The sequence below is a fragment of the Petaurus breviceps genome, unplaced genomic scaffold (assembly GCF_028583685.1).
Source record: "Petaurus breviceps papuanus isolate PSGF00001 unplaced genomic scaffold, PetGlider_PUasm1.0 685, whole genome shotgun sequence".
Classification (NCBI taxonomy): domain Eukaryota; kingdom Metazoa; phylum Chordata; class Mammalia; order Diprotodontia; family Petauridae; genus Petaurus; species Petaurus breviceps.
This window is the reverse complement of record NW_027186455.1, coordinates 116,203-134,004: the sequence shown is the minus strand read 5'-3', so window position 1 is coordinate 134,004 and position 17,802 is coordinate 116,203. Positions and strand designations below refer to the sequence as shown.

Here is a 17,802-nt window from a genome sequence, read left to right as displayed (position 1 = left end):
AACTAAAGGATGGTTCTACTCATTATTTGAAGGAGGCCTGTGATTTCACTGGTAAGAGAAGTCCCAGGAAAGAAACGCCCTCTTCCAATGGAAGAGTTGGAACCTGTTCTTCAACTTATATTTTTAGGGAGTGAGATGTCTCTGTAACTAATACTCATTGTTATCCCCTAAATAGATTTTATTAGTATAAATATTAATAAAAATGTTTGAGGTAATTTTTTAAACTAGACTTTAAGAGCATACAGGGAGGTTCCATAAGTACCTGAGAGTAGATGATGATTTATCCAAAGAAACACTACTGGAAATACTAAATGTTTCCACAGTAAGAAGAGATCTTGTTGGCAAATAAAGAGGCCTATGGTCAAAAAGAAATAAGGTATCAAAGAGATGGCCAAGTTCTCTTAATAAGACTTTTTGAAAAGAATTTAACTCACTTAGAGTTACATATGTGTGTGTGTGTGTGTGTATAACTTTAGAAATAACATAATGAAATTGTTTACACTTTATATCATATTTACTTACCTATAATCAAGTGCGCAACTCCAGAGATGAACATGAAAGGTTGTAAAGGAAGCTGGAGGATTATATCCCAAAACAGGTTCATCAGAAATATTCATGAAATATAAAATCTATAATCACAAAGATACAAAACATATTGCTAACTAAGAAGGGGAAAAAAAGACTCTTTTGACATACTATCCAGACTTTGAATCAAGAATCTAATATTACCCTATTAATAAAAGGTACCACAATATACTTCAGAGAACATTACAAGGATAGTAGCACTAAACAGAAAAATCAACAAGTAATCTATGCATCATTACAAAGTGATATACATTTGAATTTAAAAGGCATATTCTTTATAGGCTGCGATGCCACACACCTAGATTCAGAACTATTTTAAGTGACCTCAGATTAGTAAGGATTTTACTCAAAACTGGTTTTCTTAAACTTCTTAAAGCTGAGGTTACTTTTAGAATGGATATTTTTTCAAATCTATAAAATATCAGAACTGCAAAGTAATCCTTTTTGTTTCGAGTATATTTTAATTTTTAATAACATTAGAAACTCCCATCCTTCCATACCTTGATGATTTTCTCTTCACCAGTCACCCCTAGGCATTTACCTGTGCAATCAGATTGCTGATTAGCCTTCTGCCACAAATTCATCCACAAATTATGGTGAAAACCAGTTCCTCTTAATCACAATCAATAAAGAATAATATTTAGGAACTGTTAATTCTTATTCTCATTCCCAATTCTCATTCAAGGAAACAAGTAGAATAAGCTAACTTTTCACTCACTGACAGTTCTCTAGATCTACCTCTAGCATGAGGTACTGATTTCTATTTATATGGGAGAAGTTTTTTGTAAATATATTCATTTCAAAAAATAATTAATATTTTTTACACTATGAAGATTCAGTTTTTCTAAATAGTCTGATATTGACTGTCTTAGTTTATTTTGTTGTTGTTGCTTAGTTGTTTCAGTCATGTACGACTCTTTCTGACTCCATTTAGGGTTTTCTTGGCATAGATACTGGAGTGATTTGCCATTTTCTTCTCCAGATCATTTTACAGATGAGGAAACTAAGGCAAACAGGGTTAAGTGCCCAGGGTCACACAGCTAGTAAGAGTCTAAGGCCACATTTGAACTCAGCTCTTTCTGACTCCAGACTTAGCCACTGTTGTGGCACCTATCTAACCTGTCCTAATTTCTAAATATAGCTATCCCTTCTGTATCACAATTTTCCCCATTTTTCCCCATTGATATATCATGGGCTGGCATAAGAAATTAAATGAGAATTTTCTGGGAGTCTTGCAAAAGCCAAAGACACAACACATAGAAAAAGCTTAGAAATGCAGAAATGAATAAAATATATGTATAGTATTATATAATATTTATATGCTTTCTCTTTTAATACTACAATAATTCAGACTTCTTCTCTGGTACAAAAGGAGAGCCAAAAAATTTTACATGGATTTTCCAGACTGCTGAGGTGCCACACCCCTAATACCTCCCTCCCCCTCCCCCCCAATGTAGAAGGGATAGCTTTATAAATTAAAGCTAATATCACAAATTCCTACTGGAAAATTCAAAGCTGTATTTTATTAACATGGAAGAATTGACTAGATGGTAACAGACAATATAAAACTTTATGAATCTGTTAAACACAGTGATAATATGGAAATATTCCATGGACATAACAAAGAATTATACTAGTGCTATTCAATAAAAGGACAAATAACGAAGATTTTGTATTTTAAAATGTTCAGAAATGAAATGAGTTTAAATGACAAAGAATAATTTATAATAATTTAACCTGTTCATGCCAGCTAAGTCCAGAAGGAAGTACTTTGTGTTGAAGAGTAGCTCCTTTGAGTCCCACTGCTATGAGAAACTCCTACATAGGAAAATTTCAAAAGGAGTTAAAATCATAACCTTTACCAGTATTCTATAGTTAACTCAAATATTTTTTTTCTGAGAGTATAAAATTAGCTGCCATTATACTCAAATGAATCTGTGACCCCGATGGGGCCCTCAGGCCTTGACCCTAAGATCATGTCTTTGGAAGCCTCCCAATTTCTCAGTAGGCCCCTGCCCTGTGAGAAAATTTTCTCTTGTTGCCAAAAACATTCTCTTATCAGAACAGATACAGCGGTGCCTGGCCCAAGGATTTTTGTCCCTGGCTGGCCCAAGGGCTCTTCCCTCATACCAGATGACAAAGGTCTGGCCAGGCCTCTGACCACTCCCCCAATGTCTGGTATTAACAAAGTTATCTCTGCAGGGTCCCTATGTTTTCCCAACCATAGCTCCCAAAGATACCTGAACCCCTAGATTACCTAATTAACATCTCTGGCATTCCTTTCCCTAGTCCTTTTTCCATAGAAGTCCCAGCACCATCCTCATTAGCTTGCGGGTTCCCTAAGGATTCTTGCCCACTTTTGCTAAAGGCTATAATAAAACTTTTTGCCACTTGACTAAGAAAAGGCTTGAGTATTTGAATTTATTCCAGGCAACACTGCCTTGACATTCTCAGGGTCCCAGAACCCCCAAACCTCTTCAAACCCCCTAATTCAGAAATTCCTTCCAACAATGAAGATTGTAACCCATCCACACCTGTTTGTCCTCTGTAACAATTCTTTTCCACATCCTCCCACAGTTGATCCACCTAACCTACCAGAAGCTACTACAAGTCTTCCTTGATTTCTCTTGATGTCTTAAGCTTACCAATGGAGTACTTTAGCCATTCACCTATCATTTGTCCTTGATACATAACAAATCCATCTTCTCTCTGTATCATGTAATTTCTTGATAACATATTTTACTCCTGTTTTTCTTTGTATATCCTCAAAGTTATATGTTGTAGCCTGCTAACATCCACCATGCTCCTCTCCTGTTGCCCACAATGGATAAAGCACAGGACCAGAGTCAGGAAAACTTGAGTTCAAATTCAACCTCAGACATGTACTAGTTGTGTGCCCCTAGACAAGCCACTAAACTTCTCCCTGACTCTCAGTTTTCTCATTGGTAATATGGGTATAACACTAACACCTACTGAAAGGGTCACTGTGAGGATTAAATAAGTATAACTGTAAAGGATTTAGCACAGTGCCTGGAAACACAGTAAGCATTATATAAATGTTAGCTTGTTCTTCTCTCCATCTTCAACTCTCAGCCTAACTCATCCATCTGCACTGTCTGTGCTAGATATACGGGTGGAGAAACTCTATAGGTTTTCCATCTATATGTGTTTTAATCTGGGGTCTTCTCCATCCACATTGTTTTGCCTCTGCAGATAAGTCATACTCTTTTGGACAATTATAATTCTCTCCAAGGAGATCCAACAATGTTCCAAGGCTTGATATAATCAGTCCAATGTTATCTGTGGACAGGAGCAGATGAGTGTCTACACCATCCACAGAAAATCCCTCATCAAGTTGGACTATAAACTGGATTTCTTCCTTCAAACCAGTAAACATTTTTGGAAAGCTAAAATTTCCGTTTTTTGCTTTACCCAATATTAAATGACCACTGAACAGGGTTATTTCTGTCGTTATCACTAAGAATCTAGAATAGTTATAATGTATGGATGGAAGACACCTCGTAATAAAGCCTAGAAAGTGGAACTTTGTTCTCTTGAATCAAATTGACAAACAAGGCCAGGTTCTAAATTCTCATTTAATTACAGAATAGTGAAGAAGTGATACCCACTGATTTTCACTTGAGAAAATTTGCTTGTTCTTTACACGTCAGATGTCTTAAGATTTGTGTACAGATGACTCTCATAAAGATTGTTACACATGGAAAATAGACATATAGATTAGAGGTAATTAATATTTTCTTTTGACTTTTTTAAAGAGTTAATAATGTCCAAGATACTTCCCATACTTTGGTACTCCCTCCTCTTTCACAAAACTTGTATATTCTTCAACACTCTAACAACTTCCATTATATAAATATCAATTTAAGACTAATAATCCCAGACTTAGTTAAAAACTAAATATGCCCATGGAATACAAACCTTTGTATTCGTCTCTGATTTATCCGACTGGATTTTAACAGCAAGAGACAACATACTTAAAGAGTCTCCTCCAACACCATCTGAAGTTCTACTAAGACCATCTTCTTCTGATGAATAAATTATAGGTTCCAACCAATGTGGGCGAGTCGTAGTGGGAAGTCGTACTTCTGCAGGAAGAATCACTCCATCTACCACGCCTATGTCCATATTAGAGGTGAAAATATTTAATAATACTTTCATAATTTTCACAAGAAAAATCAAAAGCTATCAAAAATACAATGAGCAAATTGAAGAAAAGTTCTTAAATACCCCCCCAGAAAATATTTTAGAGTACATAAAAACACTTCAGATTTGTTTGTGGACTTAGCTAATGCGAAATAAAAGCTCCTTTGCTTCTATTCAATATGATATAATGATGAATGAAGGGAGTTTATGCATCAGAGTGATATTAAATATTCAGGTTGTGTATCTCTTAGAGATAACCTGTGGTAAAACAAATAGACAACCAAAACATAACATCTGGAAATTAAAAAAATTTGAGTGATATAATTTGAGAGACAAAGTTCAAACTAAAAAAAAAAAAATTGTGCAACTGGGGATGTAATAGTAAAAAAAAAACAAACCTCGTTTAAGAACTACAATCTTCTAGCAAAAATTTGTTAAGTGATTAATAGATACAAAGTACTATGATAAGGTGCTACAAAAGTACCTTTAATGAAGTTAGAGAGGAAACAGATAGTGGTAATTTGGCTAGGATACAAAGTATATGAAAAGTAATAAAGTAAAATAAGTTGCAAAGAGAGGCAGGAACCATCTTAAGTTCCAAGCTAAAGGATTTATATTTTGTCTTATAAGAAGGAAAGTGTTACTGAAGGTTTTTTCAGCAAGGGACTACCACGGTCAAACCTGTGAAATAGCAAAATTTTTAGCACCTGCGTACAGGATGAACTGAAAAGGCTGAAGACAGGAGACCAATTAGAAGGCTGATAGAACAGTTCATATAGGAAGTAATACAGTTCTTGACTAAATTCTGAAATTGAATCAAAAGGAGCAAAAGCAAAAGTTATTGTGGAAATAGATTTCTTAGGATCTGGTAAAAATGGACAAGATTATAAAAGACATGAGTTCAAGTTGACTTTGATGCTGAATGACTAGTAGAATGGTAGTGCCACCATAATAAATAACAAACTTAAGTTCAGTTTTGGAAATCACTGTTGTAGAACTTACTATTTGTCTGCCACTGAGCAAGTTTATCATTTTGGGTCTTCGTTTGTTTCCTCATAGTTAAAATGAGAAGTTGGTCTAGACCAGGGCTTCTCAAACTTTTTCCACTGGCAACCTCTTTTAGGTTTTGGCAGCCATGGTCAATGTTGTGTGGCCTGAGGTCATGTGCTGCACAGAGCAAGTGTACTTTTGGTTCAGAACCAAGGCTTCAGGGAAGCTGCTCAATGTAACACAGGCAAGCACTGCCAGAAATGCCTCAGATGCATTATGTGTTTCATTTTTAATTAATTTTTGGTTGTTGCAAGTTCAGAAACCTTTTACTGTTGCCAAATTTTTTGAGACCCCATATAGGGTCATGACCCACAGTTTAAGAAGCAGTGGTCTAAATGACCACTAGGGTAGCTTGTGTGATATGCTGATTTTGAGGTGCCTATATCGGAGACCATTTTATGCTAAAAAATAAGTTTTTTGGGGGGCGGATTCAAGATGGCGGAGTAGAAACAGGACCTCCGCTGGGCTCCAGCTTCCACCTTTGCCAATGCATGTAAAAGGGAACTCTAAACTCTGGAGCTGTAGAACCCACAAAATGACACAGAGAAGCTAACCTCCCGCTGAGGACAGCCCAGCAGGCTGGCAGGAATCGGCCAGCCCCATGGCAGGCCTGACCAGCCTCCGGCCAGAGGGACCCCGTATCAGCAGCAGCTGTGGCCGTTTCCAGATTTGTCAACACACAGATGTGAAGGACAAAGTGAGAGGTCGGTGCAGTCTGGACTTTGGGACCCAGTAAATGGGAGTGCATGGCTTCTGCCAATGGCCATGTGGCAGCTTCAGCTCCTAGCCTGCAGAGTGTAGGGGGACCAAGCAACCAGTCTGAGGAGTAATCGCTCTTGCTTTAACCTGCTTGGATCTAGATTGCAGTCTATGGTACAGGTCCTGGGGTGTATGTCCAGCTTGCCAGAGCGTGTGGAGACCTCAGAGAGGGCACCCATCTAATACCTCCGGCAGCTGAGAAAACCCCAGTGTTTAGGACAAAAGCTCCCCTGTCTGGTGGCAGAGTCCTACTGTGGCAAAAAGCCCAGGGGTCAAGTGACTGAGGGGTGACATGACCAGGCAAAGGAAACAAAGCAGACAGAAGATTCCAACGTTAGACTCCTGTTTTGGGGACAAAAAGGAGCAAAGCATGGAACAGGAGGAAGACAGTGATGTCAGAACTCCTGCACCAAAAGCTTCTAAGGAAAATACAAGCTGGTTACAGTCCATAGAGGACCTTAAGAAGCACATAAGAGAAGTGGAGGAAAAATTGGGAAGAAAAATGAGAACAATACAAGAAAATTACAAAATGAGAGTCAACAGCCTGACTGAGGAAAATAACACCTTAAAAAAATAGACTGACTCAAATGGCAAAAGAGGCTCAAAAAGGCAATGAGGAGAAGAATGCCTTAAAAAGACGAATTTGCCAGATGGAGAAAGAATCTCAAAAGCTCAATGAGGAGAATCATTGCTTCAGAATTAGACTGGAGCAAACGGAAGCTAATGACTCTATGAGAAATCAAGATGCTGTTAAACAGATCCAAACAAATAAAAGAATAGAAGGCAATGTGAAATATCTCATGGGAAAAACCACTGACCTGGAAAATAAATCCAGGAGAGATAATTTTAAAATTATTAGACCACCTGAAAGCCATGATCAAAGTAAGATCCTAAAAATCATCCTCCAGAAAGTTCTCAAAGAAAACTGCCCTGATGTTTTAGAACCAGAGAACAAAATAGAGGTTGAAAGAATCCACCGATCACCTCCTGAAAAGATCCCAAAAAGAAAACTCCTAGGAATATTATAGCCAGGTTCCGGAATTCCCAAATCAAGGAGAGAATATTACAAGCAGCCAGGAAGAAACAATTTGAATACTGTGGAAACACAATCCGGATAACACAGGATCTGGCAGCTTCTACACTGAGAGATCGAAGGGCTTGGAATATGATATTCCAGAGGGCAAAGGAGCTGGGATTAAAATCTAGAATCACCTACCCAGCAAAACTGAGTATCATGTTTCAGGGGAAAATATGGTCATTCAATGGAATAGAGGACTTTCAAGCATTCTTGCTGAAAAAACCAGAGTTGAATAGAAAATTTGACATTCAGATACAATAATTGTAACTGATGAAACTTTTCTCAGTAGTTGAAGGGAATACAAATATTTATATACATATATATATATATGTGTGTGTGTGTCTATATATGAGGATATATGGGCATATGAATACATATGTGAATGTGTGTATATATGTTTACAGGTATACATAGATAGAGGGCACAGGACCAATCTAACAGGAAGGGATGATACTTAAAAGGTGAAATTAAGAGGTGAGAGAGGAATATAATGAGAGGAGATGGGGAGAGACAGAATGGGGTAAACTATCTCATAAAGAAGAGGCAAGGGAAAATGGTTACAATGGAGGGGAAGAATAGGAAGGCAAAAGGGAATGGGTCAACCATATTCCCATTGAATTTGGCTTGAGGAGGGAATGAAATACATACTAAATAGGGTATCTCAGCCTCCAGGAGAGTAGGGGGGGAAGGGGATGAGAGGAGAGATGATGGAAGGGAGGGCAGGCTGGGGGGGAGGGAAGTTGGGAGCACCCACTTTTGAAAAGGGACGGGATCAAAGCAGAGAATAGAACAAGTGGGAGGTGGGATAGGAGGGAGGGAAATATAGTCAGTCTTTTACAATATATCTACTATGTTATTGTTTTGCATTAGCCACACATGTACAACCTATACTGAACTGCTTATCTTCCCAGTAAGGGTGGGAGACAAGGGAGGAAGGGAATGAATCTGAAATTCAAAGTTTTAAAATCAAATACTCAAATATATATACTATTATTAATACTAGTTTACATGTAATTGGGAAATAAGATACACAGGCACCAGGGCATAGAGATCCACTGGAAAAGTTGAAAGGGGTATGGGAGAAAATATGGGAGAGAGCAGATTGGAGGAGGGGATATCCTGTGGGACTGCTATTTTGGGGCGGTGGGTAGGGGGAAAACGGGGAGAAAATTTGTAATTCAAAATCTGGCAGAAATGAATGATGTAAATCCGAAGTTAATAAAGCATTTGAAAAATTTTAAAAAAAAGAAATTTTTTACAACTCAAATCAAATACCAATAAATGTTTTTATAGTCTTCCTACCTTGGTGATATAAATTGAAGCTGTTGGAATGAAGACAGATGTAGTGTTTATCTTCAAAACCTTCATATTTTGTCACAAAGAATAATGAAGCACTATTGAACTCTAACCAGAATTCACCATGCTTACTTTCTAACAACTCTCTGTTTTCTTGCTAATGAAGAGACCAGAAAAACACAAAGGTTAGAAATTAGCTGAAGAAAAGGGATTTTTATGACAGAAGGTTATCTATTGGAATATTAAGGAAATTTGAAATATCACCTTCAAGTGATCATTTCTTCAATTAAATGTACTCTATTGAATTAAAAATTAAGTTCTACTTGTATTATTTGCTAAATATTACCTTGGTCATCATTCTTCATAGTAGGGTAACAGTTTCCTTTTATTATTATCCAAATACATGAAATCAAAAGTACTTAACATGCTGACATAGCAGGCCTTTGATTTATAACTCCACTGACAAAGTTAGATAATGGTTTCTCAATCTTGTTAGTCTTCAAAAAAAAATCAGCTCTTAAGTTTTTTTCACTTTGAAGGTGTTTTTCTAACATTTAAATCTATTCCTTTGATAATTTTAAAGTGTTCTGCATTTTTTTGAGTATGCTCATTTCTATTCTAGTTTTTTTTTTGCTTTTTTTTGGAAGGGGAAAGGCAGGGCAATTTGAGGTTAAGTGACTTGCCCAAGGTCACACAGCTAGTATCTGTGTCAAGTGTCTCAAGCCGGATTTGAATTGAGGTCCTCTTGACTCCAGGGCCAGTGCTCTATTCACTGTACCACCTACCCACCCCTATTCTAGTTTTTTTAAGTGCATATTTATTTGAATTGCATTTGAACTCATTTGTAACTATTACAGAATGCCTGCCTATCTTGAATCATAATACGACAAAATAATACTGATCTTACTAAATACATTATTCACAGTACCTTGCACAGGACCCACATAAGAACTGATGAAACAGAATTAATTACCTTTGGCAGATTAAGAGAACTGATTTGGCAAGACCTTTTCTCTTATGAATTCTTACCTTTATATCTGTGAATACTGTTGCTAATCCATGATTGATGTTCAAAAGAACAGAAAGAAAGCTCTGAGAATTCTTGTTCTGAGATTCAAGGTTTTTTTTCCTACGAGAACGATAGTTTGGATCAACTGTGGAAAAATACTGCAGAGTCTCCTCCTCAGATCCACTCTCATCATCTATAAAAAATTAACAAGAAAAATCTGATAATTTATAACTAATAAAACAAGAATATGCTCCACTAATGTCCTTTTTAATACCTCATTAAGGAATAAAGGTCACTCTGGGTTCATAAATGGTATAGCAGCAGAGGACAAACTCTGCCAGGTCTTATCAATATGAAAACCTGTATGAATGGACCTGTGTGTCTGAGGGCCACTAAGCCAGCCACAGAATGATGAATATGGCAGCCACAGCAACTCTTGATGGGTTGTAATTTGTATTAGTGGGAAGAATACCAAACCCATAGAAATTAGAGATGGTTGAAAAACTCCACAAACAAATAAACTCTTTATGCTTTTTTAATAAACATTTATTTAAAATATCTAATAATACTAGTAATAATAACCAGCATTTATATGGTGCTTGTGTTGGCAGTATGCTAGCTGGCAGTTCCAGCTAAGCTTTTCAATATTGAACTTCAAAAAATGTTGTCCATTATTAGTATATAATCACTTTAGAAATATATACTATCTAAAGGAAAATAAACAGAAACACTTTATAGTTCTTTCACAAATAATTATTTCAAAAAAATAACCAGGAAAAGCAATATGAAACAGTTGGGCTTTGGGTTAGAAAGACTTAAGTTTGATGCTGAGCGAAGTGATCAAAACCAGAACATTGTATACAGTAACAGCAATATTGTGCAATGGCTAACTTTGATAGACTTAGCTGTTTTCAGCAATACAATGATTTGAAACAATTCCAAAAGAATCATTATAAAAAATATTATTCACATCCAGAGAAAGAACTATGAAGTCAGAATGCAGATCAAAGCATACTATTTTCCATTTTTTTTCTTCTATCTCATGGCTTTTCCCTTTTCTTCTTTCATAACATGACTAATGTGGAAATACATTTATATATGATTGTACATGTATAGCCTATATGAGACTGCTTGCAGTCTTGGGGAGGGAGAAAAAAATTTGGAACTCAAAATCTTATAAAAGTGAATGGTGAAAAATAAACAAAAGTATATAAGTATGAAAAAAATATATTTTTAAAAAGACCTATGTTCATACCCTGACTCTGATATATCAAAGAATTGGTAAACATTGGTAAACAACTGGCAGTCACTTAACCTCTCAGTACCTTCAAGTAACTCTCTTTTATATAATTTGGAAAGGTGCCAGTTTATATTATGATAATAGAGGAAAAATTAGAAAACAGTAGGCAAAGCAGCAAGACTTGAAATTTTACAGTTAAAAATGTAAGTTACTCATGACTTTCCCAAGTTGGGATATGATATTATACAGATTCAGTTTAAGAATTATTTTAAAGGGACAGCTGAGTGGCAGTGGATAGAGCACTGGCCCTAGAGTCAGAAGGACCCGAGTTCAAATCCAGCCTCAGAAACTTGACACTTAACTAGCTGTGTGACCTTGGGCAAGTCACTTAACCTCAATTGCCTTGCCTTCCCCCTCTTAAAAAACAAATTATTTTAAGGTATATTACCATAATGAACTGTAGATTTAAATTGACTAAAACTATCTTTGTTGAAGGTATTAATCAGTTGGCTGGCTACTGAGAGCCCAATACCATATGAAATATTTTCCAATGTTTCCACAGGTGAAGGAGCTGTTGGTTCCCAGAGTAGCAAGTCATTACTGATCCTATAAAGATAAAAGTTGTATAACAAGTTTAAATATCATGATATATTTCAACTTGACAACATCAATTATACAACATTTCCTTATAAAGTTTTACATGATAGTAGAAAAAAGCAGAAGAAAGCAGAAGTCATAAGAGAGAATCACGTGTTAGCAGTTAATTTCCTATGGTATGCTTATTAAGAATGTAAGTTCCTCAAGGGCAAGACTATTTTACTTTTGTCTTTGTATTCAGAGTACCTGGTACACAATGGGCATTTAATAAATACTTTTTGATTTTGAACATGAATGGATAAAATAAGGAGACAATGCTTAAGATTCTCAAGGAAATGTCAGAGTGAAGTACCACCTAGAATAGTACAGAGAGACAGCACATACTCCTATTTAAATAACTTGATGAGAATCAGTTAAAATTCTCTTCAAGGGGCAGGTAGGTGGCACAGTGAATAGAGCACCAGCCCTGGAGTCAGAAAGACCTGAGTTCAAATCAGGCTTCGACACCTGACACGCTTATTAGCTCTGTGACCTTGGGCAAGTCACCTAACCCCAATTACCTTGCCTTCTGCCCTCCAAAAAAAAAAAATTCTAAAAATTCTCTTCAAAATTCTACTCTAATGGATATGTTAACTTTAAGAATAGTATTTCTCCATTTTGAAGTTTATAAAGGAATTAGGTCTATTTATAACATAATGTAACTTAGAAAGACTCAGGCTTTCTGCATGAAACTTTTTCTATGTGCCCTAGCTACTAGTGTTTTATTTTCTTCCCAAAGTTACCTAGTACCTGCTTTGTATGTGTTTTATATATTCCTAAAATCTGCATGTTGTTTCTTTTGCTAAAATATAAATTCTTTGAGGTCAAGAACTGTTTAACTTCTACTACCTTCTTGTAAAATAATAACAATAATAATAGCTAGCATTTATATAGCACTTTTAAGGTTTTCAAAGCACTTTACAAATACATAATTTTATCTTCACAACAACCCTAAGAGGCAGATGCCATTATTATACCCATTTTATAGATGAGGAAGGTTAGGCAAACAGAAGCTAACTAATTTGCCCAGATCACATAGCTCGTAAATATCTAAGATCAAATTTGAACTCAGGTCTTCTTGAAAACATGTCTAACATGTTATCCACTCAACAACAGCTGTCTCTAGTTACTTAAGTACCTCTAGGGCTAATGTTTGGTACAAAGAAGGTTCCTAAATTTGGCTGGTCATTGCTGAAGTGAAAGGAGAGACACGGAAGAGTGAAATTCTGAGCTAAGTCTTGAAGAAAACAGATTCCAAGAGTCAAGGAAAATGAGTTCCAGATACTGGTGATGAGTGCAGAGGTATAGAGATACAAGCTGGAGTCATTCTTTGTGAAGAACAATAAGAACACCAATATGACATAACTTTATGGTAAGTAAAGGGGATGAATATGTTACAGAGACTTGTAAAGTCAGGTTATGAAGAGCAAGAAGAGTTTATACTTTATCCTAAAAGTAACAGGGAGACATTGTACCTTACTGAGTAAAGGGATGGCATGGTCAGATTGTCTCCTTAAGAAAATTATTTTGGTGACCATGTGGAAGAGACCATGTGGTGACCACTGAAGAGACATGAGACAGTGAGACCAATTAGAAAGCTATTTACTATAACATTCCAAGCAAGAGCTTTTGAGGGCCTGCAGCAGGGAAGGGTACTGATGGAGTAGAGAGGAAAAGAACCTGCAAGAGACACTGTGGAGGTAGAAATAAGACTTTGCAACTAAATAGATATGTTGGGAAAGAAAGAATGAGGAGCTGAAGAAAATGTAGAAGCTGAAAATCTCAGAAACCGAAAAAAGGATCACACTCTTAATGGAAATACAGATATTCAGAAGACAGGATCTAGTGAGAAAGTTCTGTTTTGGACGTGTTGAGTTTGAGATGTCTATCAGGCATCCAGCTGAAAAATGTTCAATAAGCAAGTAGAGACTGAGGATGGGTGCTTGGGAAAGAAAGCAGGACTGACTATATCATTCTGAGAGGTGATGATTAAACCCAAGAGAGATGATGAGGTTACCAAATAAAAGAGTATTAAGTAAGAAGAGACCTGAGGACAGAATCCTGGAATACAACCACAGTTAGAAAAGTTGGTAGAAAAGGAAGGTGAGGGTGCTATTTAGAATAGAATAACTAGCATTTATATAGAGCTTTAAGGTTGGCCAGGCACTTTACAAACAGTTTTGCATTTTATCCTCACAATATTGAAAGGTAAATGCATTTTAGGTAAATCCATTTCAGAAATGAGGAAACTGAGGCTGACAGGTTAAGTGTCTTGCCCAGGATCACATAGCTACAAAGTATCTGAGGCCAGATTTCAACTCAAAGTCTTCCTGACTCCAAATCCCACACTCTAACCACTGAATCATCTAAGTTGCCTCTTTAGAGGATCTACAAACTTGAAATTGGATATTGGTAGACAAGTGTTCAAAAACTGACAATACACAGTGCTCAAAAGAAATGTAAACTGAATAACAATACAGAAAAAATGTTCCAAATCACTAATAATAAGAAAAATGCAAATCAAAACAGGCCCAAGGTTTCACCTTACACCTAGCAAATTGGCAAAGATAACAAAAGATAGGAACAGTCAATGTTGAAGGGGTTTGTAAAAAGATGGTGACTCTAACGTGCTATCAAAAGAAGCCAAGAACAACAACAAAAAAGGCCATATATTCACAAAAATATTTGTAGCCGTACATTTTTGGTAGCAAAGCAAAAATTACTGGATAAACAGTCCGTAGTAGATAAATGTAAATTGAATATTACTGTGCTATAAGAAACAATGAATATGACTTTCCCTCAAACCTCCTAAGTACTCCCATGATCTTATCAACACCCATAAATGCATCATCTCCAACTTCAATAATTCTGAAATCCTTCTGTGACCATAATCTATTGGTTTTTGACTCTTCCTCTGGCTCCCTTTACCAAGCCATACTATTCCATAACCTCCAATCTTTTGACCCCTTAGTTCTGTCCCAGACTAGCCCCTGCCCTAGCACCTCTTTACTTTTTTCCAAATCTTGACCCTTTGTTTTACCAATTAAACTCTACCTGTCATCTCCTAAGTCTCTGACTCATTTACATCGGCAATTCCACCTTGACAAGTCTCAGCTTTGGAGAACTCCCACCATCTCACAACTTGCTACTGAACAAAAACAAAATCATGCGACTGCTCTTGACTGGGTCCACTACAAATTCATGCTATGCATAAACCTGGGTGCCCATTGCCACTAGGCAATATGTCTATACCTTATCAACTCACTATTCCACTCCTCCACAGCAGCTCTTCCAAATCTTTCAACTCTCCCCAAACTTCCTATAGCTCCCACTCCTCTGATCCTCTCTGCTGAGAACCTCTCATATTTTACAGAAAAAAATTGAGTCCATTCGCCATGAGCCCCCTTTCCCTGTTACTTACCTTGTATAGCAATGGTATACTATATATATGAAATATATGTATATGTACTTATGTATGCATATTTTATGTGTGTGTACACACACACACACACGGAGAAAGAGGATAGAATATAGAGAAATGCACCTTTTGCCATTTCCTCCTCCTCCACCCCATCTCATACAACAAAGTATCCATAGTCCTTTCCAAGGCTTCATCTCTACCTGCTTAAGTGATCCCATTCCATTCCATTTCCTCCAACAGCTTGCTCCCTGTCATTCCCACTCACTTAGTTTCAATCTCTTCCTGTCTACTGGTTCCTTCCCTGCTGCCTACAATCATACATGTCCATGTCTCCCCTCTTCTCAAAAACTGCACACTTTATCCTTCCACCCCTGCTAACTATTGTCCTATACCTACCTCTTCAGCCTTTTTTGGTCAAAATTCTTGAAAATGTCATCTATACTACGTCCTTCCACTTCCTGCCTTCTCACACTCTGCATAATTCCTGACAATCTGGCTCCTAAGCTTATCATTTCACTGCTTTCTCCGAAGTTATTTATGATCTCTTAGTTATCAAATCCAATGGCCTTTTCTAAATATACATTCTTCTTGACTTCTAGAGTTTCTGATACTGTTGATCACTCTCTTGTCCTTGATACCCTCTTCTCTCAGGTGTTCAGAACACCATTCTCTCTTGGTTCTCCACCCACCTACCTCCTCTAACTGTTCCTTCTCAGCCTCCTTTGTTAGACCTTCATCAAGGTCATGCCCATTCACTGTGGGTGTCTCACAGGGCTCTATCTTGGGCTGTCCACTCTTTCTCCTCTATACTATTTCATTTGGTGATCTCAGCAACTACAGATTTAATTATCATCTCTATACTGATGATTCTCAAATCCACCTATCTTACTCTAAAATCTCTGGCAAACTCTAATTTTGTATCTCCAACTGCCTTTCAGAAATTTCAAACTTGACACCCTGTAGAAAGAAAAGATTCTTGATCCTGAATTTTATATTTGATTTTACTCTGTAAAGTGATTTTATTCTATAACCATATTCCTCTTCTCTGCTTATGGAAGAAGAAGCTTATGTACACTAAAGTTTATTCTTCCCCTTTCTGAAGTTAGATACCAAGGCTAAACTTTCCCACGACTTTTACTAGTTTTAAAAAATGCTCGAGACTCTCATAAAACATTATCTCACCATTTCCTGCAAGGTCTGTGTGTGACTTTGTCGAACCTTTCAAAAAGATGGTCTTGTTTAATTCCCCAGTCACCAGTAAGTCTGTCATTATTAGTAACCTCAGGATGTGGCTAGGACCCATAAAACTCACAAAAAAATTTCTTAGAGAGAGCAAGAGAGGTGGTTTTCATCCCATGTAAGGGTTATGCCCACTTTCTCTAAGATAAACAATCATAATCTCTCACCTCTATAATGCTGGCCAATTACATGATTTTTATTCTGCTTTGTTCTATGCTTATAAAAATGAATTGTACCATCAATTCAGGGTCTTCTGGCCAGAGGGAGGACCATTTGACCCATCCTTTATTATCAGGTTGCATGCCCTGTTAATAAATATCTTGCACAGAGAGTTGTCTCAGTTTATCTTTTTGTTAAATTTCATAGGTAATTCTGTAGATATCTTAAACTCAACATTTGCAAAACTGAACTCATTAGTGAACTCATTATCTTTCAATAAACACTCCCCATTTCCTAACTTTCCTATTATTACTGGGGACAATACCATCTTCCTAGTCTCACAAACAAGAGGTCATCCTTGATTCCTCCCTCTGATACACGCTCCTTTTATATAATCTGTTGCCAAGGCCTATTAATTTTATCACTGCAATTTCTCTCAGATAGGCTCCCTTCTCTCTTCTGATGATGCCAACATGGAGAGCCCTATCACCTAACACTTGGACAACTAAAAGAGTGGCCTGCTGGTTGGTCTGCTTGCCTCAAGTCTTCCTCCCAAAAGGAGGGACAGAATAGGGCAAATTATCTCATAAAAAAGGAGAAAACTGTTACAATGGAAGGGAAGAAGAGGAAGGTGAAAGGGAATAGGTCAACATTACTCTCATTGAATTTGTGTTAAGGAGGGAATAACATACACACTCATTTGGGCATCTTACCCTACAGGAAAGTAGCAGGGAAGGGGATAAGAGGTGGATGATAAAAGGGAGGGCAGACAGGGGAGAGGGTAGTTGGAAGCAAACACTTTTGAAAAGGGACAGGCTCAAAGTAGAAAATAAAATAAGTGGGGACAGGAAAGGATGGAGGGAAATAGTTTTTTACAATATAACTAGTATGGAAACATTTTGCATAACTACACATGTACAACCTTCCCAGTGGTAGTGGGTGAGGAGGGAAGAAGGGAAAGAATCTGGAAATCAAAGTTGGGGGAAGGAATATTCAGAAGGCTGGCTATCTTGGGGTGGGGGTAGGGGAGAGATGGGGAGGAAATTTGCAACTCAAAATCCTGTGGAAATGAATGTTGAAAACTAAAATTTTTTAAAAATAGAGATAAGATAGACAGACAGATAGATAGATAGATAGATAGATAGATAGATAGATAGATAGATAGA

General features: G+C 37.0%; 1 protein-coding gene across 5 annotated transcripts in view; it reads right to left on the bottom strand.

The window, feature by feature from the left end:
- ATG2B (autophagy related 2B) overlaps positions 1-17,802 on the bottom strand; it is a 106,868-nt gene that overhangs the window by 34,394 nt on the left and 54,672 nt on the right. For 3 of the 5 annotated variants that reach the window (XM_069104231.1, XM_069104233.1, XM_069104232.1), the window contains exons 15-21: positions 11,630-11,787; positions 9,962-10,134; positions 8,939-9,089; positions 4,525-4,721; positions 2,323-2,403; positions 523-629; positions 263-355 (exon numbers count right to left, since the gene is read on the bottom strand). In XM_069104231.1, the coding sequence (XP_068960332.1) occupies positions 263-355; positions 523-629; positions 2,323-2,403; positions 4,525-4,721; positions 8,939-9,089; positions 9,962-10,134; positions 11,630-11,787 (960 nt within the window). The remainder of the gene's footprint in view (positions 1-262; positions 356-522; positions 630-2,322; positions 2,404-4,524; positions 4,722-8,938; positions 9,090-9,961; positions 10,135-11,629; positions 11,788-17,802) is intronic. The other 2 variants (XM_069104235.1, XM_069104234.1) reach the window with 2 other exon arrangements.